General features: G+C 40.5%; 1 protein-coding gene across 2 annotated transcripts in view; it reads right to left on the bottom strand.

Moving 5' to 3' along the window:
• zgc:110158 (uncharacterized protein LOC553590 homolog) overlaps positions 1 to 25,299 on the bottom strand; it is a 42,329-nt gene that overhangs the window by 4,828 nt on the left and 12,202 nt on the right. Inside the window, exons 4-17 of one of the 2 annotated variants that reach the window (XM_042388803.1) lie at positions 23,843 to 23,927; positions 10,232 to 10,321; positions 6,654 to 6,737; positions 5,306 to 5,365; positions 5,114 to 5,180; positions 4,274 to 4,338; positions 2,719 to 2,780; positions 2,470 to 2,515; positions 1,677 to 1,712; positions 1,496 to 1,550; positions 1,156 to 1,226; positions 670 to 748; positions 526 to 554; positions 284 to 385 (exon numbers count right to left, since the gene is read on the bottom strand). In XM_042388803.1, coding sequence (XP_042244737.1) covers positions 284 to 385; positions 526 to 554; positions 670 to 748; positions 1,156 to 1,226; positions 1,496 to 1,550; positions 1,677 to 1,712; positions 2,470 to 2,515; positions 2,719 to 2,780; positions 4,274 to 4,338; positions 5,114 to 5,180; positions 5,306 to 5,365; positions 6,654 to 6,737; positions 10,232 to 10,321; positions 23,843 to 23,927 — 931 coding nt within the window. The remainder of the gene's footprint in view (positions 1 to 283; positions 386 to 525; positions 555 to 669; positions 749 to 1,155; positions 1,227 to 1,495; positions 1,551 to 1,676; positions 1,713 to 2,469; positions 2,516 to 2,718; positions 2,781 to 4,273; positions 4,339 to 5,113; positions 5,181 to 5,305; positions 5,366 to 6,653; positions 6,738 to 10,231; positions 10,322 to 23,842; positions 23,928 to 25,299) is intronic. The other variant, XM_042388804.1, reaches the window with a different exon arrangement.

Here is a 25,299-nt window from a genome sequence, read left to right as displayed (position 1 = left end):
TTTTGAAAATCACCAAACTGCTGCAGTTGCACCTCAGCATCTATTTAACTACTAAAAAACAAAAACAAATGACTGATGGATGTACGGCCTACAAAGAGTGCTAACCTCTCCGCTCATAAAATAGGATGTGTGTGACTAATCAATACACCTAAAAAACAAAAAAATAAAACAGGGGCAAGACACAAACTTTATCAAAACTCTGCTTGCATTCTTCCACTGGTATGTCAGGACGTCAAGGATAACTGTTAAGGGTCGTGAGATGTCATTCACTCGCTCTACTTACACTTTCGCTTTGGAATGGGTTCAAGAAGTTCCCGCCCATTTCGCCGTCATCTCTCGGCGTTCCAGGAGGGTTGTTCATGCCCCCCATATTATTAGGGGAACTCTGGAGGGGGAGAGCGCAGGAGAAAAAAAAAAAACTGATTAGACTGCTTCTTTAAAGTGCAGAAAGCAAAAGATTCTGAGTTTTATGAATACTCAGCAAATGAGAGAAGTTTAGAGAGAGAGAATTAGATTTTTATTCACCTTTGGCAACCCATCCATATCCCCAGACCCTGAGGAAGCAGAAAGAGAGAAATACTATAGTTCAATTGTTTTTTTAAAAGGTAAATTTACCCACAACTCAATTCCATCAGTGATTTGTCCAGACACACTGTGCTGAAAACCAACCTAGTGATCCGTTCATGTGGTGTGGCTCCATGGCTCCCATTGCTCCCATTGGCCCATCAGGCCCAGGTCCCATAGGGAACTGGCAAAATGATGTAGAACAAGCATTGCAAATATTATTTTTCCATCTTCATATAACTGTGACCTCTTCAGCCCGAGGTGAGGCAGAGATTATTTAATTTATTCTTCCAGTCGATTCTTATTAAGCTCAGTGTGTTAGAATTATTGTTCTCTAATGCTGAATTGTACTGGTGCCCACTGATGTGGTTATAAGCTCTATTTGAGCTGGATTAATTTTTGTGGGAAAGGTTGTGTAATTTTAATCATTACAACATCATCCATAACTATAACCCTGAATCAATCTGCAGTGTCTGAAATGGTTACAAGTTCAGAAAGTTAAAAATTTAAAATACCATTAGGGGGTTTTCCTGTTAAAAGACAAATAAACCCAAAAATAACAATTGAGCCCAGATAGTGTGTGAGACTCACGTTGGGTCTGTTGCCTCCCGGCCCGATAGGATTCATCATTGTATAGATGTTTTCACTGGAGTTAGTTGAATCTTAAGGGAAAAACGAAAACAAAAACATTAGTTACATGATACTAGATGATGTCAAAGCTGTGTGAAACGCTAATAAAGATCTAACCAAACAATAAATCAAATACTAAAATAATAAAAATACACCAACTGAATAAAAAGTAGACAAATGGGAACACTAAAACTAATAGTGCTTGGCTGATGAGGGGACACATTTATGCTTGGTCAGTGAGGGAGTATGGAGAAGACATTTATATTAGTGTTAGTGTTGGGGACATAGTTAGGTGACGCACCACCTGGGCTGGGCATGATGGGAGTTCCCGGTGGACCTCCTCCGCCTGGAGGACCCTGGGGAACAATCGGTGATAGAGGTTAAAATTACACTCATTAAAACATGAATAAGTTACATCAGTACAATAAATTGATAACTTCCATCTGGGAGAGCTGCGCTGCTTTTGATAGATTTGAACTCACCACATAGTTTCCTGGAGATGAGGAAGAGTAGGCTATCTGAGGAGAGAAAGAGGGAACAGATAATCAGATCTGATGGTTAGAGGAGAGACAAAATAAGAACACTTACAATCTAATACTGTACATAACCACCGACTATACGTATATAAAGCAACGCTGTTCTCTTTTACCATCTAATATCTCAGCACTTGTACTCTTCACTTCTTTGCACTATTTATATCTTGTTTACAGTTCACAGAAACAGTTTCACCTATATACAGTCATTCCTTGTGTATATTCCTGAAGATTGTTGTGTTGTCATTCTGTGTAAGAACATTGAGAGCCACTAAACCAGAGTCGAATTCCTTGTATGTGTATACATACTTGACCATTAAAGATGATTCTGATTCTGGTTCTAATAAAGTCCAATACAGTATTTTCCACTTTTGTGAAACTTAAAAATGTCCACTTTATTTAGCTGAGACTGTCGGGGACATGTTTTGACTTTATGGTTATTTTTAAGCCATAGTTTGTAGTTTTGTCAAGCAAAAAAAAAAAGAGAAAAGGGAGCAGTGGTCACATACACCAGTCACAACACTGACAGGAGTAGTTGTGTACTAGCACTACAAACTACAGAGTAAAATGAAAACCTTACTAACAGTTGCTAAAGCAAAATTGATCATCATCATATTCTGCACATAAGCTTGTTTTTGAAGGTCTATTATACTGGACTTCATGATAATGAAGGATGTTCCTCCTGTTTTGCCTGCCATCTATACATGTGATCGTGTGTACATGTGGAGGATTTCTGACTCACAGAGTTAGCATTAGGTCCTGGCCAAGGCCCTCTTCCTCCAGGACCCCTGAAGTAAAGAACATGGAGAGTGAAAAAGAGAAGGACAAGAATAAAAGGGAAATAACAGAGATGACAAGGTGAAAAATAGAGTGGAGAGAAAGGAAATAAGTAAACTGTTAGAAGGTACAGTAGAAGCAGAGACTGACTTTTAACAACACAAGCTTTGAGATTTGTTACATTTCATTGGGTGTATGAGGTGTTTTAACTTACATGTTCATTCCTGGCATGGGACCGCCCATGGAGTTGGGAGGAGGCCTCATGCCTCCGTAATTCTGTTACAACCAAATGTTAAAAACACGTAAGAACATGCAGAGAGACGTTATTATTGATTCACAACAAGATTATTCTTCTCTTGATTTTTGGTAAATCTAATTCTTGAGCTATCCTGGTCTCGGTCTCTTCTACTAGTGATAATTTTCACAAGTATTACAAGCACATGAACATCACTGGACTGAAAGCAGCTGCAACATCCTTAAATATTGGGTCCTATCTTGTTCACAATTTATATTAACAATATTACATCCTTTATAACAAATTGTAATGCCCATTGTAATGTCTTTATGCGGATGATACAGTTCTGTATTGCTTTGTTGATACTGAACACTCAGCCACTGAAATAAGCTTAAATAAACAAGCCTTTGACAAATTGCAAGCTGCACTTTTTGATTTGAAACTACTTCTGAATTCAAACAAGACTTAATATATTCTATTCTCTGGAGCCAGAGATGTTGTGGACAATAGTTTGCATATTACCACCCTGAATGGACACAATATTGAGAGGGTCTCGGAGTATAAATATCTTGTTATCTGGTGGATCAAAAAGTTACTTTTGTACAGAAACAAAGCTAATTTTCCTAAGTTCAGTAGGAAGTGGATCATTGATGCTGTCTTCTTGTCTGTTTTGGATTATGGTGATGTTATCTATAGACACGCCTCTGCCTCAACTCTTAAACCCCTAGATTCAGTTTATCACTCTGCCCTAAGATTTATTACCGGTGACAGTTATTCCACACATCATTGCCTCTTGTATGAAAAGGTTGGGCGGGCATCTCTAACAGTAAGACGTGACAGGCATTGGTTTCTATTTATTTATAAAGCCCTTAATGGCAACTTGCCATCATATCTCTCTTCCTTATTGAACCGGTCCTATAGTCAATATTCAACTCGTTCAAGTGATTGGCTAATGTAAACACTCTGCAACATACATTGAAACTCTTACACAATTGTACCTATAGGTCAATTTAAAACCATGATTACAAACTACTCCGCTCTCTAATTTAATTGTTTTTAATCTGTTTGGCTGTGTTCTGTTGTTTGTTTGCTTTCTCACTGGGTTGTTTTTTGTGTGTAATTATTCTGTTTTGTACACTCGACATCATTGTAAACGAGGGCATGCCCTGAATGATCTTCGAGTTTAAATAAAGGCTGAATCAATGAATGAACTAAATAAATAAACAAACAAACAAGCCTGAGCTGTTCTAGTGAGAGTAATGAAGAAGCAACATGCAATTTAATCTACAATCTACACAGCCAGTGATATATAACTAGAATTAAGTGTTTAATGAGGTAACTGTTTAGTTATGTTGGTACTTATCTATAACAATCACTACATGTATGAATATACTCATGTTGAGCTGTTACATATAAAACACCAACTGTAACGGCATTATACCTGTTGACACTTTTAAAAGGCTCAAACTGTACTGATGTTCAATAATAAACTTAAGTGTGTGTCTTCGTGTGTACACTTGGTTTTAGGTCATACCTGTGGGCCCATGGCCATTCCTCGAGGAGGGTTCATTCTCATCGGTCCACCCATGTTAGGATGTCCTGGAAAGAGCAGACCCACAGAGTCACACGCTGACTACAACACACTAGTGTTCACGTAAATCCACATATGGCTCGTCTCCTAAAATCAGGAATTAAGACATGGCACAGACAATGCTCCATCCTAATCCCATTAGTTGTAACCCTCTGGCCCCTGAAGCTGTAATCTCCAGCTAAAATTACAGCGGACCCCTTCCTGAGCTAGACACACCGACTCACATTCAATCCACACCGAGAGAAACAAATAACCATTGAAACTGAAATTGTGCAACAATCTCTCGGGAGAGTAAACAGAAATGTGCTGACTGGACTCTGGCTCTTCAGTAACTTTTTGATTATTTTAATATTCAGACAGAAAATGTAAGAAATTCTAGAAACTGCTTGTTCATTTAAAGTGATTTATCAAACAAAAATGCTTAAAATTTGAGTTCCAACTTCTTCAACATGAGAGTCTCCAGCTTTTCTTTGTCTTATACCAGTAGGAAGTGAATCCCTTTGTGTTTTTTTAAAACTTTGTTAACACTAAACAAATTTGGAAGAGGATTCTGGGCCCATTTTTTCTCATTCTAATTAATAATCAAACATTTTATAGACTAAAAAAGTGATAATTTAACTGAAAATGACTTTATAGATTACACAATAATGAAAATAATCATCAGTTACAGCCCCAGAAGAGTCCTCATCTATTATAGACACATCATCTATCATACAAAATGAACATATTTCATAATAAGGGACCCCACCAGGCTTGAGATTATGAGAACTGTTCCCACTCTACCTTGCGGTCTTGTCGGGTCCAAACTGTTTGGCAGGAGAGGCTGAGATCCTGGGATTCCCCCAGGAGGCTGAGAAAGAAGCGGACATGAAAACTGATTAAAATACTAACAGACTTTCTGCAACATAGAAACTGTGAGTTGTCGAAAATCAACAAATAAAAGAGAATAAGTAATTCCAAAAACCTGTCCAGTACCTGATTTGGCATTCGGAGTGCGGGGCGCGGTCCACCTGGATACCGCGGTGACATGAAAGGCTGCGGGGGAAGAAAAAAAAAAAAAAAAAAAACAGAGGAAGGAGGAAAAATGGGAAATGAGAGGAAAAGAGGGACACAGAGAAAACAACATTTTCATTATTGATAAATCCGAGAGCACTCAAACAGGGGGGTAGCACTGAGGACACACAGATGGACACAGTGTGGTTGGAGGATGGAGGATGACACCAAAAAGATTGCAAATTTGTCGACACATCACACTGGGAACAAATAAACAAAAAAAAAAAAGCACTTAAGCAAGAGTCTGTGTTTTATCATTTTTAACAATGCCTGCTTATACGCACAAAATGCACTCAAAAGCGAGGATTTGTATCTGTGTGCAGGTTTGAGTGTGTGTGAAAGACAGCACTCACACAGCTCCCTGCACACCCTGCTCTCACTGTGGTGTAAGCTGATTCGGCCTGTGGTCTGCCTGGCGTAGTTAGAGACACCTCAGGCCAACAACACCGCTCAAAACCGTAGAGGAAGCATTTCCACACTCTCTCGCACACAAGACGGAAACCAGAAACCACAAGAATGAAGAGCCGGGCTGCCGTAGTTAATGGGCAAAGGCTAGCTTTACCTCCACCGTGGCATCTGTAGCTACTGTTCTGGATAAGCGTTGAAACGCGTTGACGGAGAATGAAAGTTTTTTTTAAGGCTGAACACACTGAGTACAGTCTTAGTTGGCAGCAAAAGCACCCCGAAACTCTGATTGACCTATACATGTGTCTACAGTGAACGTACATGTGTGTACGTATGAGAGGGTATGTATATGTGACATGTCCATAATGCCTGTTCCCTGTTTTATTTATAAGCTGCTAGAACAAGAAGGCAGAGGGGAGGGGAGAGGTGTATGTGTGTGTGTTTGTGCATGTGGGTGTGTGTTAAGAGTGGAGGAGCAGATAAGTGTGCAACCCCCCACAAGCTGCTCCGGGGGAGGGGCAAGGAGTGAATTATTCATCCCACACAGGGACAGCCGATTCTGGGCCTTGAAGAGGACCAGGGCCTGCTGCCTCTGGATCCACGGCTTTCATAAAGGAGCTGGCAACTGGAGGGGATAACATCTACGGGGAGTTAGCCAGAATGAAACTAGAACTAACGGGGCTCGGGGGGGTGGGGGGCTCATGGGGGGGGGGGGGGAGTAGAAGGAGAAGAAAGTGTGTGAGTCGTGAGCGGAAGGAAGAGAGAGAGAAAGAGAGAGAAATAGAGCTTGTGTGTGGGTGAGGGGGGGAGATTTTGAGGGTATGAAAGAGAAAGGGGTGTTTGAGAGAAGGTGTTTGCGTCTTACCTGGCCATGGGGTCCCATCATTGGGTTGCTGGGGTTGTGTGGGGGGGGCTGTGCGTGGGGGGACTGCTGAGAGCCGGGTGGTCCCTTTAAGAAAGAAGAGCGATATCAGAGAGGGGAGGGGCCAAAGGGGGTTTTACACCTGGAGGAATTACCCGATCAAAATTATAAAGAAAGAGGAGGGCGAGAGGGGAGGAGTCAGCGGGGGAGTCTTTAGGTTGAGGAGGAAGAAGAGGAGCAGGAAGGTGGAAGAAAAATGGGCAAATTCTCTGGAATCCGCAGATAATTAACAAAAAAACACAGATTTAAAAGCTCAACACAAGCCCAACAGGAATAGTTTTGATTTGCCTTTTAAGTCCAAACAAGCGTACAGAAATTAGTATTAAGCCCAATTTATTTGAGGTTAACTATCCACTCTGTCCATTACATGTGTGGCTTCACTGCAGACGATCCTCTGGACTCTCAGGTCAGACGACCCAGATGTATTTTCACTCTATACCACATGGGGGCAGTGTTGCCAAAGGCTCGCTGCAACAGGACCGGCAGCAGCAGGACAGAAACTAGTGGCAACTTCAAACCACAAAGATGATACTGACGAAAACAAGTAAAAGTTGGGAGTTTTTCCTGCTTTCTGTAAGCCTACTTCAATATGAGAGAGTGTCCCTGAGCACAAAGAGAGCAGTCCCCCCCAGCATCTCCACATACTGCTGTGTTATTGCCGACATTTCACCCCAAGACAAGAGGTTAATGACCCCTAATAAATAACTCATTATGCAACAGTCTCGCTTCCGCTCCGTCAGTGCAGTCATCTCCTTACTTTTTTGTCTTTCCCCATTGTCCAAAGTAAATAAAAGCTGGCTAATTTTCAAATGCCAAATGGAATTTTCCACATATCCCTCATAGGCATCCAGACACACACAAACACACCACATGTGGATTACTTCAGTGAGTTTGGGGGGGTATTTGTACCTTCAGTTAGCCAGTGCAAGCTTGTCAGTGCTTCTGAGGTGTTATTCATAGTTAGATATGTAAATTTGCCTCAACAAACTTCAGTAAACAACCCCTGTGCTGTTTCATTATAGGTACAAACTAATGTTTTAAAGTCCAAGCATCTTGTTTATATCTCAAATGGCACCAATCACAATGTTTCAACACTTCATGTACAACGTAAGTAGGCCCAGTTATCAAATCTCAATACTTTCTTTGGTAACAACATGTTTCTGTAGCACTGAGCATCAAAAAATTGCCAAGAACTGAAATCTGGCATCAAATATCTGGTCTGATTCGTCATCGGCTTTTTTCTCTCCCAATACCGATACTTCAACACCGGGTATCCTCTGATACAGATTACTGATCCATTACCAGTGCTCTGTTTTTTCCTAAATTTAAAAGCTACATACCTCGCTGTGTGGAGCTCTTTGAGATCTTTTTTTAAAATGGTAAGGTAACGTGACACCAGCGATTGCCGTGCTGCTACAAATCGAGTCGGTGGCCCCAGTCATGACTTTGCCTCAATTAATGTAACTGAGTGGAAACACTAAATTTTATAATTAAAGTGAAGATCCGGCAGATTGAATTGATGCATCCCTAATTCGTTATATCATTTACTGATCAGATAATTCCTGATTTAATACATTTTTCTTGCCAATTTTAGACTATATTATTTGGACAAAGTTCTTGCGTTAAGACAACATTTAACATTTGAACCCTTTGGCTTCTTTGGTTAAATATGACAAGTTTTTTTTTTAAATAATAACATGTTTATATTTCTGATAGTAGAGTATTATACTGTTTAGATATCAGGACTGAAACTCAATATCGTAACAGCACTGGTGTTCAAAAGGTTTCAAATGATACCCCGCCCCGAATATGACCATGAACCATATTTACAGCAAACAACCTAAGCTCTCGGTTACAATAAGGTCCCTTGAACACAACATACACACAAACACACATGCACACACACACACACACACACAACACAAACCCTCGCCCAATCTCACTCCCCCACCAATGTTATAAATAGCACTTCCATGCATCTCTCCTCACCCTCTCTCTCCCCACCCCTTCCCCTTGCTTATTCACAGTCGTACTCTCACTAGTCCCCCCCTTTCACCACCATCACCCTGCCTCGATTGCAGCAGGCAAACAATGGAGTGGTAGGTAGCCACAGAAACAAACACCGGGCCACAATCCTGGTGGCACTGATCTTTCACATTTTCTTCCTCTCACCCCTCTTCATCTCTCTCCATCCTTCCCTCTCTCTATCGTGTCACTCGCTTTCTCTCTCTCCTACTCTCCTCCACCACCTTATCGTGCCTCCTGCCAAATGCCAGTGCTGTCCATCACACCACTGCCTCACAGAAAATATGTGTGTGTGTGCATGCGTGTGTGTTTTTGCTTGTGAATGTGAATGTGTAAACGCATGTATTTGTACATGTATCCGTGTGTGTTTGTGCATCTCATTCTCTTCACTCTACAGCCAGCCATCTCCCACACTAAAACCTTTCCCTTCACAGAGCTGGGACAGGTCAGAGACAGAGATGGGAGATGGAGATGGGGGGGTGGGGGGGGAGCGGAGAGGATGAATAAGGGACAGCTGAATCACGAATCGGTTGAACAGCTAAGCGAGAGCAAACCGCAGATGAATGAACGGTGTGAGCTTCAGAGGCTCCGGTTGGTGTAAATATCAAGAGTGGAATAAACGGTGTTTGAACAAATGTGGGGAAAGAAGGAAAAAGAAGTGGGAGACCCAAACTGTAACTGTGGCAATTTATGATCAAACTACTTTATTGATTTTACAGTGATACAGGACTTAATTACTGTAGCCAGACTGATACTGGATTTCTAAGGCCAATGCTCAGATCAATGAAAATATGATAATAAATCAGCCAATATTCTGTTTATTCATACATAATATAAACACATAGACATTTGTGATAAATATACATCTGAGTTAAGATATTCTACATACAGCTGAACAAGAAACTTGGTCATTTAGACTTTATTGAATGTTATTGAGGAAAATTTCAAGTTTGATCTACAAAAAATGTTAAAAATATTAATTTATGCAGTTCACTGTACTGAAATTCTTTTACACATCTGCCAACATACACACAGATATAGATCAATCTGTGATAACCGGATATCAATTGATAATATCATCCTGCAGATATGTCAGTTAATTACAGTCTGAAATGCTTTTCCTCTAATTTTTGTAAAACACTTTAAGGATATGAAAGCCAAAGTTAGATTTTTCTCCCTTTGCTGAAAAAAAGAATACTCATGTTGGTGATTTATACTTTTTAAATGAAAAATTAAGTGGTGGGAAAGTGGGATGTCATGGTCTTAAAACTCCCTTTAAGAGAGACTTGTTTATAAAGAAAATTGAGATACAAGACATATTTCCACATCTAGAAGTAAAGGAATCTAAAATTTTGAAGTCGAGATCATGTGTTTAGGGGAGTCAGCGATGAATGAATCATATGGAGATAGAGATAAGAAAGAGAAAGTGTGTGTTGGGAGGCGATGGAGAGATGGAGGAGTAAACAGGAAAGTGACAGAGACGGAGGAAGTCATACCTGGAAGAAGCCTGGGGGCATGGGACCGCCTGGCATGGCGTCGTTGGGGGGCATGTTGCCCATCACTGGGCTGGGCGCTGCCGCTGCGCTCTGGAAAAACAAACAAAAAGCACAAATGTGGTGATTACATGTGATGTTTTGTGTTATTTCTCTCTTGTTTACAGTAATATGCATTGGCTATCAAATTACTACAGGGGGCAGTGTCTGCACCTGCAATCACAACATACTCCTGCCCCCCCACCACCACTCCCTCCCCTCCCATCTAAAGTTTAATGGTTAATTCAGGAAAGTGTCTTCTATTACAACCTTTAAACTGTACCCTCTTCTTTGTGAGGAGAGAAAGAACAGAAAACAGCACACAACACATCAGCTTTTTCTGTGGACCAAGAACAAATAAATAAGAAGGGTTCAAGGAGAAATACCACCAAAATGTTATTTCTATGCTGTAAATCATGAAACATTTCTTCCAAAGCAGTAAAGAGAACAGACTGCACCCGTCCAGAGATCTGTGCTGACGATGACTATATATTGATCTCACACTGAGCTGAAATGAATCAAGTGCACATAAATTAAATAATGTAAATGTAAATAATATAAATAAAACAGACAGTGTGAGAGTCTCTACTGTGTTTTGCTGTCATTTATGGTTGTGCTAGTTTCTCTCCTCTGCGTTTCGCTGAGGGCGGGGCTCAGCCCCTCCACACACACACACACACACACACACACACACACACACACACACACACACACACACACACACACACACACACACACACACACACGGAGCGGAGCAGAGGAGAGACTGACAGCGGTGGAGACAGTGAACCAGGTGATGTGAAGATAATGTTTTACTCAAGTTGACTTGTTACATTACTGTAAGTGCAATAAAAGCTTTGCGAGTAAAAAGCCAATAAGAGTAATTTATTAATGTAATCTGCGTAAAAGATGGACAGACAACGAGGGGGGGGGAATAGGGGGCTTTTGAATCATGATGTTACGATGGTAGAGGGCTCAGTGGTCAATGACTGTCAGCCGTCGGCGATCGTCCATCAGCCCAACCCTAATTTAGAGGCAACAGTTCAGTGCAGGGCAGTAAAGACATATTAGTCCACACAGACTCAATGATTGATGTGATTACACTTAATTTGCATTTATTTCTCTTGGTCTACCTCATAAAAGCAACAGTGGTCTGATTTATTATTTACATTACGTAACAAAAAGGTAAAGATTTAACCATTTGGGTTAATTTAACATTTTGTTGTATCAAAATCAATGTAACAATGAGACATTACATGGACTGCTGCAATATGATAATGTATAACAATCTTTGGATGATCCTCATACATCAAATATGCAGAGTTTCCAGTTTATTAGGGTAAAGTCGTATTGTAATGTTTTGAAAGGTGCCTCAAAGAAACTGGCTACTCAGTTTCGTTTTGGTATTTTAATTTAATCAATAATCAATTTTTATAAATAAAGCTGGTGCTCTGGTGATTTTAAGGTATATCTGGATGAGAATATTCTATGAACTTGACTTTAAGCAGAGACATTTATTTTCAATATGAACAATATTGGCTATAATTGAAAAATGTTTGCTTTAGTAAAAACTGTTTACAATATATATAACATATGTACATCTAGTATGTGTGATATAATATCCACTATATTGATGGTTAAATGACTCTGGAAGCACAAATTAGAACAGTGTCTTTATATTAGCTTTAATAGGTATTAAACTAGTATTTACATAATCTAAGTATAGTAACATGTCATCAGCGAATAAGCTGAGTTTGTACTGTTTTACCATTAGATGTGTGTAACGGATAGAAAGTAGAAGATATTTGAAAATAAGGAACAACTCTTGGAGATGTGTTCAATCACTTCTGCAGAGCTTTAACTGACCAACTACATTGTTCAACTACTACTGTCTAAAAAATAAATACATCCAACATTTTTTTTGTTATTATTTACAGTATAACTACGCATCTGTTAATGTTTCAGTAAATTTTCCACATTGTATAATAAAAAGTATTTCGCTTGGCATTAATTTAATACAACAGAACTCTTAATAGCTCATGCATTATTAATTTTGCACATAGCATATACAAATTCTAAAATTAGGGACTATTAAGGTGCTGTTTAAAGGCTAGAGAGAAAAATGTTTAAAAGCAAACAATTATGACCCTTAAATCTTATATTGACTGCTAACTTTTGCTAATCATATTAAACACATCACCAAACAATAAGGACAAATTAAGCTAGAATCCAGGATAGAGGAGGGTGAATGATTCAGCCCGGGAGTTAAATATGATATAACTGTATTCTTGTCAACACACATAGATGGAGACGCATGTTCAAAGTGCTTACATAAGCACACCAGAACAAACACACACACATGCACGCAAGCGCATGAACCCGCAAACACACACAAACGCACACACACACACACACACACACAAAGAGTTGCATCACAGGCTCATAAAGTGCAGCCCTTCAGTACAGAGAGGCAGACTACAGGACCAGAACAGGGAGGGGGTTTAAGACCCAGGGGAGGGAATCGCTCTCTCTCTCTCACACACACACACACACACACACACACACACACACACACACGTACACACACACTCAGAGACATCCATCGTTCCACCAGCACGCACACCTAACAGACACACTTCATCCATGTGACACATACTGTATCCTTGGACAACAACGCATACTACCAATTACACACATGTACTCAAATACACTCGCTGCCCTTCTTCTCCTGAATATCTGAAACCACCACAAATTTAAAAAAAAAAAAGAAAAATCACACACATACACACACGTTCACACTCAAACACACCTCCCCCCATCTTTATGCTAATTCTGCTAGTGAACATGAGCAGGCCACTGAGTCCCTGGGGAAGAAGCAGGGTCGGCTGCCTCTTTCTCTCCCTCTCCTTCCTCCCTCCCTCTCATCCATCTCCCTCACTCTCTTCTTCTGCTCACTTTTCTCTCCATCTTTTCTCCTCTCCGTGACCCCCCTCACATATATTCCCGGCACTGGTGCACACACACACAAACACATACACATACACGCACACCTTCTCCATGCCCCAACCCCTGTACTATTCCTCCCCATCACAACCTCTCCTCCCCTCAGCCCCCCCAGTAGGGTGTCAGCAGCTTGCAGAAGCTGTTGCTATGGAGACAGGTCCTATCTGCACTCTGTCCCCCTGGCATCCCCCGCTCCAGGAGCGCAGAGAGAGAGAGAATAAGAAGATGCAGGAGAGAGAGGGAGAGAGAGAATAAGACGATGTAAGGGAGAGAGAGAAGGCACAAGAGCGAGATAGAGGAGAGAGTGAGTTAGAAGATACAAGAGTGAGACAGAAGAGCAGAAAAAAAAAATGATGATGATGGGGGGAAAAATACAAAAAGAAATAAAATGTAAAATAACGCAGGGATAGAGACCTTTGTTCACAATCAATCACTTGGTCACATTATTGTTATACACTATTAATGACCAACTATCTGCTCGTGCTTTATCCAATTTGCTGATTGAAATCGAATACAAATCGAAAGCACAAAGAAAGCGCAGTTGCCACCAGCAAAGCGTAAGGTAGATTTAGTATGCAGTCGGTCTTTATTAAAACCAACTGGCCCGGGGAAATACAGAAGGATCCAACAGTGCTTTTTTAGTTTTTGTAGTGGCGCCCACAGTATCGCCCATATCTACCTTTCCATTTCAAGTCCACGCTCAGAAGTGGGAGACTGTCACAAAACCTTGTGACAAGACTGTCTCCTTGAATCAGAATAACTTGATTTCACCAAGAAAGTAATTCTACAGGAATTTGTCTTGTTGACATAGGTGCAGGTAAACAATGACTGCTAATGCAGACAGAACATACTAGTACAGGGACAACAGGAGCATACCTTTATGCAAAGGAACAGAAGACAGTACAATCCACAGCAGACATTAGTGCTGCACTAATTAGTTGATATAATGAACATGGATTTTTGTAGTCGAGTTGAATTATTCATTTTCAGGCTGGATGTATGGAAAAGGAAAAAAGTCTGCGAGGAAGCGCCGGGTGGCAGCACAACTTGAAAAGGCTTTAATGTCCGACATGCAGGAGGAAGCAGAAGAATAAGGTTCTTTCACTGAAGCTAACTGAAAGTTCAACAAAACCCAAGAGACACATTTTCAAATGTCTGGGAATATTTACACACTATATTTTAATGGCCTTCCACCACAGCGCTACACAAACACAGGGTCAAAGCATCCTGGAGCCACGTCTGCACAAAAATAATATTAGGCAAGTTTTTATGTTACCTGGCTATCAATAATACAGTATCTGGATGACAGATCTGAACTGTAGCTCATCGTCGTGGCTAGTTTTGGGTGGAGGACTGCTAACCAAAACAATCTTTTACAGTGTAATATAACAACATCAGTCTCTTAAAAACGGTATTTAAGAATCTACACACTGGTTCACTGTATTAAGATAAACTACACCAACTTTATACTCATTAAAAAAAATCTTCAAATAGCTAATAATAAAGAGGTTATATATCCATGAATTATGATTTCCTTTGCTATTAAAGAAAATCCTCACCTGCATTAAGACTTAAGTTAAAATAACACATATAGTTTAACTGTTGACAAGATGGTCATGAAAATAATCTGCAATAAAAATCATTGTGTTTTTTTTACATTATCGTCACACAAGATATTTAATATTAGCTAAACATATATAAAGATTTTAATGAAGTTCTGTTTGGCAGATCAATTTATGATTTTTTGGCGATTTTGCTTAAAAAACAACCCGACTTAAACGAAAAGCTGATCATCAAAATAGATTTGCTAATTAATTTTCTGCCGATTGATTAATTGACTAAATCGTTACCGTTTCAACTAAGTCGTGAAAATAATTGTTGGTTGCAGCCCTAAAAATCGCTACAAATAAAGTCGTTGAATGTGTTACTGAAACAGTCAGTTGAGGTAATTTCACTGAAGCTTCCTGCAGGTCAGAGGGGGGTTATCTGGTTTTCTCTGCGGGAAGCGGGTTTAGATCTCTCTTCAGGCAAAAAAGCTGCAGACATGCAACATAAAGCTACAACCTTTGATTCTGATGATAAACATTCACTCGGCTTCAGTCGAGACAACCAGAAGCACTGTTATCCGCCCCCATGTGGCACCACGATGGCGTCTTTGTGGCAAAATATTTTAAACTCGCTGACGTCTTAATCCACAGATGTGGCTCCCCGTGAGGACACCATGTTGTGCTTGCTTTTCCTCTTTAGTAAGAGCCCACGACGTTGATGAATAATCTATTAGAGAACAAAAGACTAATGATCTGATTGGCTGGTACAGTACAGTATGTAGATGGGCTGTACAGAATAGCATTGATCCCTCCCTCTCCATTTTCCTCTCCCTCTCTCTCACCCGTAGGACCTACCGGACAGATCAATAGTGCTCAACACATTATTGACCTCCGCCTGATACCTTTCACAGGGATAGACAGAGACATAAACACTGGATGGAGAGAGGAGAAGGTAGGAAGAGACAGAGGATGTATCTGTGTGTATGTGTCTGTATTTATGTGTGTCCCTGCCTGGAGAGGGTACTAATCTACATTCTGGTTCACACTGATATGTACCTCATCACTGTCTCCTTGACCCGCTGTCCTTAGCACACAGAGAGAGAAATAGGGGGGGCGGTGAGGTGGGGGGGGGTGAAGGAGTGAGGATGGAAGAGAGTGAGGATGGAAGAGAGTGAGAGGGAAAAATAGCTGACTGTGGTGATCTAGCTAATTTATCAGCCCAGTCAAAACAGTGTGTTTCGTTCTGGAGCAACAGGATACGGCTGCTACTCTCACAGTCACGTCTGACAAACAAATGCACGCACAAGCACATGCACACACACACACACACATGCACGATCTCTCAAAGCCCAGCTGGTCCTCAAAACGGGCACGACACGCACACCAAACACACACACACATCTCCAAAAAGCCGCTGCCAAGGTAGCAGTGCTGAACCAGACAGGCGGACTCGTGCACACACATGCGCGCACACACACACACACACCGGATGACAGCACTAATACATGCTGCAGACACAACATCCACTTAGCCAACACTCCAGAGAGAAGGCAGTGAGGCCGAAAGACAAGAATATGAAGAGAATGAGAACAACTGTGAACCAGAATATATCTCCAACTAAAGGAGGGGGAGGAATTTGGGCACAGATGTTGATGAATATAAAAACAATATGATTATGTGTTGTCAACACATAAGAAACTTCCTCGTTTTTCTCGCCCTACACCTCTAGGGTCAGAAGTCAGGACAGTGCCCCATCAGCTGATCTGAAGTCAGTGCACTCGCTCACTTCAGGCTTGAACCTGGTTCTGGGATGGCATCTCTAATCATCAGACCAGTGTACTGCTTCACCTTTAGATCTGGTGATATTACCGAATCAAAGAAAAGACAAATACAGGTGAAGCTCAGGAGATAGTGCTCAGCCCACGTCTCAACATAACTATTTCCAGAGTTAGAAATAAAATAACGTTTGCCTAAATGTAGAATAGTCCAACTTATGTCATCCTGGTTCACTGGTTTGTTGAGCACAAAGTTCTGGCGGTACATGATTACAAAGTTCTGTTTGGGACAAATCTTAAAAACACAAACTCAAGAGCACTAAAGCAGAAATTCTCAGCCGTAATTTAGTTTCAGGTTAATATGTGATGTGTGTAAAGTAACTAGAGCTAAAGTGATGATTAATATCATTATCAATGAATCGTTTTGTCTAGAAAATAGTAAAAACGTCCGTTATAATTTCCTAGAGCGCATGGTGACATCTTCAAATATCTTGTTTTATTTCATCAACAGTCCAAAATCTAAAAGGTAATAGAGTTTATGATCATATATGACTCAGAAAAGCTTGAAATCCTCACTTTGGAGAAGCTGCTGCCAGCAAATTCAAAATTATTTTCTTAAAAAGTGACTAAAACAATTATTTGATTATCAAAATAGTTGCCAATTAATTTTCTGTCAACCGACAAATCCATCAATTGTTGCAGCTCTAAGTGACAAAATTGACTAACAAAGAGTAATCAAATACTTAAATGTCATAAAGAAGAAACCCGGGTGCGAGTTTCTATCAAAAATACCTGTCGGTATCATCCTATTGTTTGCATCAGCACAGACCTGTGCAGTTTAATTTGTTTATTTTATGTTACATCCTGTAATTTCGCCTCCCAAGCAGCCATTGTTTCCCAAAAACATTAAAAAAAACACAGAGACAAACTGCTGCCTTCACTTGTGAAACACATCAGGGTGTGCAACATGTGTGTTTCCGTTTATCCCAACTTCATCACTCAGCTAATTATCGAGTTTAATGGAGCTCTTTTCACTTTTTCCATTACAGTGATACTTCTGGTTGAAAAGGGAGGACAAAACAGTGGTTAAGGCAGAAAGAGAGACAAACACATGCAAATAACTCAAATCAAGCAGAATAGAGCTACTTGTGATACAACTACAACAAAAGCTTACTGCAGTAATAGTGGGGAAAAAAAGAGCTGTTTTTTTTTACTTCTGGTGGGTAACGCAAACCTGCAGGACGACAAACAGCCGCTAACTGTGGCAAATTTAAACATTTCATGAACATTATAGGCAGTAAGAAAAGCTTAAGTGTCTTAAAGTACTGAAAAGACACAAAATGTCAACTAAGAATTATGTTTCCAATGTTTTATATTGCTACTTGTACTTGGGAAAAAAGCCAATTTAGAAAAGCCGTTGAGTACATAAAAGACATTTAATATATTGCATTACAACATTTGCCTGAATCTAATAAAACTAATTGCTAGAAGAGTATAATTTCAGAAGAAAAATGCTTTTTTAATAAACGTAAGGAAGATAATGGTTCTTATATTTTCGTAAAATAACCAGCCCGAGCTAGCACCCTCTATTTTCACACACAACCGTCTGTAGTGTTACAGGTTTACACACAAATCTACTCCAGTTACCTGATTTAAAATAAAAAAAAAGAAAAACTAGGCCCATCTTCCATTTCCCTTCCTCATTCACTGTTTTGACATTTACCCACTCAGCTCCATTTTCAAACACCTCAACTATCACTTGGTTGTGTGTTCATGTTGCCTACATGGCCCTCTTCTCCTCGGCGCAACTAGGCATTGTGGGTAAACAGCTAGATTAGCCAATCAATCTTCTCTCGGGAACAGCGGTAGTAGAGGTGATGAAGGAGGGAGGAGGGGTCAGGGTAGAGATAGGGAGGGAGAGAGTGAGAGAGAGAGAGAGAGGAAAAGAGGAGGAGAGAGGAAGTGATAAGGCAAGTGAGAGGAGAGGGGGCGGACTGCTGTGTTGGCTGGAGGAGAGAGTAAGAGATATAGTAAAAAGGAGGGAGGGAGGGAGGTAAAGGTGGTAGTAGGGGAGGAATGAGCGCAGAGACATAGAGGAGGGGGAGGGAGGGCAGGAAAGATGCAGAAGTGGGGGTGTCACAGAGAAACCACAAGCTGCGAGAAAACATGATGTGAACAGGCTGGAGTTGCACAAAAGAGAGAGAGAGAGAGAGAGAGAGGAGTGCGGAGGGAGTGTGAGAGAAGTGACAAACGTAGGCAGATGTGTAAAGAAAGAGTGAAAAGGAACGGCGCAGGTAAAAAAAAATTAAAAAAAATAGAGGAAGAGTGTGATGACGGGATGAGAAGCAGTCAAAAATGTGCAGGTTGACACTACGCACGTACTGTTGGCAGCAGAGATTTACTATAACCCTGTTTATATGTCTTTACATTTTATTGTGTTACATTAAATCACTGGTTCGCAACATTTTAGCTCGTGACTCTTTAAAGCTAAGCGATGCATAAACTCATCACAGGTTGCGTGCAGTATGTCTGTGAGGTGTACAGACTGATGCTCTTTATTCATTTTAATAAGTGAGGTTTTAGGAGGTAAAACTCAACAACAGTAGTTAATAATGTGCAGCATATGTTTTTCTTCTTTTTTCATCTCTAATGATTTATCATGAGACCCCTTTCAAGGATGCCAAACCTCCACTTTGTTAAATAATTTGAATTGGATCTTAGCGAGAACTGTATTTTAAAAACATGACTGTCATTCAGAAATCCAAATGTAACAATTTTCAAACACTTTTATGATGCTACCTGGATTTAAGACAAATTCATCATTTAAAAACACTGGAAAAATACATTTTCGTTTTCAAATGGTTAACAAAGCCTGAAAACTAACGACACAAATGAATTAATTACAGTTAACTGACTTACGACATGTTGTTTGAATGATGTTCAGCACGTTGTTACATCGTCTATCAATGCAGGAGACATCGTGCATGCAGATCAACATGATTAATGGAAAACTAATTAAAAGAGCATTGCAGACAAAACTAACAATACCTTTGGTCTTATTCACATTGACTGGTGGAAGTATTCATCTACTGTTTTGTTTTGCTTACTTTCCAACTTCACTTCAACTCAATAAAAATAGAGTCTGGCAATGTCAAATTTTTCAAGATGCAACAATGAAATTAAATGGTTCAAGTAAAAAAAATAGACCAGTAAATTCTTTATTTAAGGTACTGTATGTTCAGCCCTTTTAAGCCTTAAATGCTGAATGAAGACTGAAGGACTAACTAAAAATTTGCATAAATAGATTCTTTAAACACATCAAAATGATATGAATCTCCATATGAAGGAAATGTTGCCTCCATTTGTTCTGGAAATTCTAAAAGAAGATGTTTAAAGCAACAAAACCTGACATCAACTAACTACCAAATTAAGGTAACAGTCTAACAGCCCCTACATTATACTTTTATAACCAGAGTCAGGACTTGATTGTACCCATAAGCCTTTGCTGCGTCTCTGCATCCAGCAGAGAGAACTGTGATAATGCCTCTTAAATGCTGGCTTGCAATCTAGCAATCCTCAAAAGACTAAGAAACTCTTTTGAGGTAAGGTGAAATATTTTTTCTTCTTCCGATGCCTCTAACCGGCTCGTTCTTTTGAAACCAGTAGAAAGGACCTGTGCTCAGAGACTAGCCTCAGGGGGCTGGAGCCAAAATTAAACCGGTCCCGTCTCCTTCGCTTTATCACTGTTAGGAGCAGACAAGCAACCATGTAGCACACCCATCTACATTTATACAGTCACACACACACACACACACACACACACACAGGGTTAACTGGCACGCTGGCACTGAGGGTGTGAGCCCCTCCACCCTCCTTCTATGGGCTGGTTGCCAAAGATGCCCCTCGTCCAAAAACACACACACACACACACACACACGCACACACACAAATCCCTGGCTTAGCCTCGGCCCAGTGCTGGGATTACCGGATTAGAACTCTATTCCATTATCTCCCCACACTATACAGCACACACACACACACACACACACACACACACACACACACACACACACACACACAATGCCACACTGTCTTGGCCAGAGAGGACAGGCTGAAGACAGACGCACAGTGTCAATCACGACACATGACATTTACACACAAGAGGATACAGTTACAGTTTCTCGCCACAGTGGAGAAGAAACTCTTATTTACATTATTATTAAGCAGCATGGTGGAGTTGACCTCAACCCAAACCCCGGTGACGGCACGCACAGGGTCCGATGGCCCGGGGCCAGTAAAAGTTTATGCAGGGCAACTTGACTGGCCAGTGACTGGCCAATCAGAAGTCATGGGTAAATCCATTTAAACACGGCCTTTCCTGCCCTAGCATCATTCATCTATCATACTCATTGTCATACTCAAAAAAAAAATGTCCGCAAAAGAAACATACCAGGCTACGAAAAGAAAGAGGGGCTTTCTACTTTTGTGGAAGCAACAATACTCCTGGGTGGAAAATGTGAGCAATGCGTAAGCGTGTTCTATGTGTTCAATCCATACAGAGTCTGACCTGCGTTCAGCGTCTCTGTCCACAGGAGCAGCTGTCTGTCAGCTGCAGCTCATGGGGAGCTGAGAGGACAGCGGCTGGCTGGCTGGCTAACCCGCCTTCACCAGGCTGACTGACAGCAGAAATGTACTGAACCAAAATAGTTTTCATGTCGGCTCCATGGGAAGAAATCAACTGTGTTTGTATTTATTGATTCATTGATTTTATTTCCCCGCCCACCGTAGCGAGTTAGGGGAATCTGCCTGTAGTGAAACAGGCGAGCTCACAGACAGACTGGGAGCCTTGATTAATCGATGTAGATACCGTTAATAAGTTCAAAACACATATACAACGAGATATTAATATGACATAAACAGCTGTCTGTGCAAATTACGCTTCACTAAACGTGACAGAAGTAGACTCGTAAAAACGTGCAGGGGGGTCTCTGTGAGATGTGCATCACTCACCGAGTCAGTGTGGATTGATACGTTTAATAAAATGAAAGCGTATCTGCTCCATGAGACACGTGAGTGACGGACGGACGTCAAAAACGCTTCTAAAAACGCATCCTATGTGCCACGAAACGTATCGAGATGGACTAGAGGAACCGTCTCAATGTAAACACACTGTCAAGGCTGCTCTTCATTAGCCTGGAGGGTCCAGACATGGAGCAGTTCAACTCCATGTCTGTAGTGGACAGGTGGCTCGCGGAAGCAGACAGAAGGAGCTCGGAGTGAAGACAAGCACACAAACAAATGTCATTATGTTCTTTCTCTCACTGTCCTATCTTATCGAGTACATTTCTGCAGATCTCTCGGCATTGTCTCAGTCCTTGACACAAGAGTTCATTATCAACATCATCCATATTCCCTAAAATGTTATTATCATAAATTATGTTCTCTTCTGTCTATGTATTTCATCGTCTCTGGCTTTTATACACATTTACTGATCCAATATGTGCTTAACTTTATCAGTTGCATGTTTGTGTAATATATCAACATTACATATGCATAACTAAAGGAAAACAACCATATCTAAACTTCACTGTTGTAGGTATTATGTACACAATGAATAAATCATAAAAATTACAGGGGGGGAAAAAAGTTATTTCATTTTTTCGGCTGCCAGGCCAGTAAAACTCTGATCTACTGGCCAAGTGGGCCACTGGGGAAAAAATGATACATTGGACAGTGACGCAGCTCAAGTGTCCTCAGGCAAGACGCTGAATCCCTACAAACTCCGGAAAGGCTGCTCCATAGCTGACCCTGACCTCTGACCTTTGACCTCCATGTGAAGCAAGACATGAGAAAAATTTCTCTTTCAAGCATTCAGAGACATCAAATGATTCCTCAAGGATGCGCACATTTACACGCACAATGTGAACAAAACTCTGGGTTGTATAATTCTTGATGAAAAAATATTCACAAGGATTATGATTTTCTTTTATATATTCTTAAATATTCCTTCTGTAATCTCCTGCAACTATATGAGAGCCTGTCAGTTTGGGTTGTCAGCCAGCAATAATCTGCAACTTTCTGTGGCCTTTCCAGCTTTACTATACTGTACTTTGTGAAGATGTTTCAAGTGGTTGTAAAAATTAATGCTGTTACTGTTCAGTGTTGCAACTATGGAAAAAACACTGCTTGCAGAGTAGCTACAGTACATCCTGTTGAGTGTCATCATCGTCTTTGAATCAGCAAAACTTCCACACAACAGAATCTGACCCTCACGGGACAAGAGGAACCAATTCGTCACAAGTGAAGTTTAAAATAACATAAGTTTTCTCTTATTCAGACTTATTTTGTTCTTTGCTTTTGTTGTTCCTTTAAAAGGACAGGTTAACAATTTTTCATGTCTGTCTTGAAACGACACTCGGGTTTGTTTTGCTGTAATCATTCCTCCTGGTAATACTGACCATTCCTTTCTAATGCACTGCACTGCAGTATCCACAGTCCTTCTGTGCAAAAAAGTATTTAAAGCTAATATGAGGCTTCATCAATCCAAATTAGTCAAATCAAGTGGATATCTTTTGAAACGTACAGCCTTTTTAGGACAAATTTCCCTTTTTCTTACAGTCCCTCCACTGCAGCTCAACAAGGAAACGCTGTCTGGGAAACACAAAGGGGGAAATTTCTACCAAACGGACCAACTTTGTCTAACTCACTGCTGGAGCCTTTTAAGACCCACTTGAAAAATTGTAACCCTATCATTAAAAGTTTTTTTATTTTCACTGTAGTATGTTTTTAACAGATTTGTTTTTCTTTCCGAACCCTCTGCTTTTGCAAAGTTAGCCATGAGGTATAATATAGTCTCGTCATTTATTGATGCAACTTTGCAAGTTAGCAACGCTAATATGATTATTATTGCTGACTTAATAACTTCTGGTCAGCTGGTAACTCCAGTTGTTAGGAGAAACAGCAAAAAAATGATTCCCAATACTTTTAATTGATAACTGTCCCTGCCCAACTGTCCTTGTGCAAGACACCATCTTCTACCTGCTTTTATGTGTGCCACTTCAAAACTCTCCCACACATTTGACCTTGCTGTTAAAATGTAAACAGTGTTTATGTGTGTGTGTGTGTGTGTGTGTGTGTGTGTGTGTCTCACGCAGGTGCACAAAGAATTAAATGCCTAAAGACTGTGGTTGTTCTCTGTAAAAAAAAAGAAAAAAAGAAAGAAGTGGCAGCAGCGCCCGTATGTCACTTACATAGTCATGGAAGGCCTTGGCCTCACTCGAGTGCTCGCATGTCTCCCGTCGGTCTGGAGCTGCACAATACAAGTCCCAGAATACACTGAAATGGAGGAGGGGGGAGAGGAGGTCAGAGGTTACCAAACAGAGCAATACAAGCAAATGTGCGACAGCTATTCATAACCCATTCACACACACTCACTATCTCACTAGCGCTCTTAAACTGCCTCTTACACACTTGAGCATCATTGTAAGAGGGACACAATGGTAGTGTCACCCCCTCAATCAACCTCTCACTCACTCAAAACACACACACACACACGTATTACACCACATACACATGTATTAGCAATACTTGCATGAACCTTTCATTCACTGCGTCTGTTTCTTAAACTGTTACACTGACTGAACCACGCAGATAAATGTAACATCCTAAACTAAATCCCTAAAAAACCTGCTTATACAAGTGATGTCTGACTTGTAAACGGCCATCAGTTCATTATTTGGTGCTATATAGATAAACTATTTCCATACACGCTTCTGTTTGAGTCTATTTGGTCAGCCAAAGTGGAAAATCACAAAGTCACACACACGTAACCACAACTCTAACCACTTGTGTGATACCTGTCTAAGAGGTCCTAATTGGATCAGTCTTTGTGTATCAATTTAGTGAAAGTAAACCAAGTGAAACAGGGACATAGTTAACGAGAAGACTAATCACACTTCACATGTTGTGGCAATTCGCAACGCACGAAGATCCCAAACATCTGGATTTTTTTTCATACACTTGTGCACTTCATAGGACAAGATGAAATCTCCGACTCATTGTTAACTCTGAGTCTGAGATATTTGAGCGCATAAGTGGAATTTATGGATATTTTGATCTGAGAAGTCGACATATTCTCCAAGAGTTCAGAGAGTACTATCAGCTACAGAGCTGCACGGCTGATAAGCATGTCAGTGTGTTGTTCAAGGATGCATCAACTCTGTGTTTGCTCACAGTTCAAGGTGAAGTGTGCATCAATGAAAGAAAAAAAAAAAAAAACGGCTTTGCTTTAAGCTGTACTATCTAAGCATGAGCCTATACGAGACAACATAACTTTAATTATATTTCTTATATGTGCAAAGAGAGAACCTCTAGATTTAAGTCCTTAATTGAACAAGGGATCAAACTTACTTAGAGTTACCCCAGCTTGTATGCTTTCAAATTATTATTCTGTTCATTCATTTTCTTTTTACTAAAACATGTCCTTGGTCTCATAATGCTGATGGTGCTCAATAGGCCCGATCTTCATTCTTCTGAGTCAGCAGAGCCACCCCCCGAGGTGAAGAGTTACACTAGATACTGTACTTTTTTTAAGACCATTTAAGGGTATATTTACAAGTCCGTAATTTTACATCCGCTGGTTTTTAAATATTTGTTCCTTTGTAATATGTACAGTACTAATTTCCTACTGAAGTGTCCCTCAGCAACA

The sequence above is a fragment of the Thunnus maccoyii genome, chromosome 16 (assembly GCF_910596095.1).
Source record: "Thunnus maccoyii chromosome 16, fThuMac1.1, whole genome shotgun sequence".
NCBI lineage: Eukaryota > Metazoa > Chordata > Actinopteri > Scombriformes > Scombridae > Thunnus > Thunnus maccoyii.
This window is presented reverse-complemented; position numbering and strand designations above follow the sequence as displayed.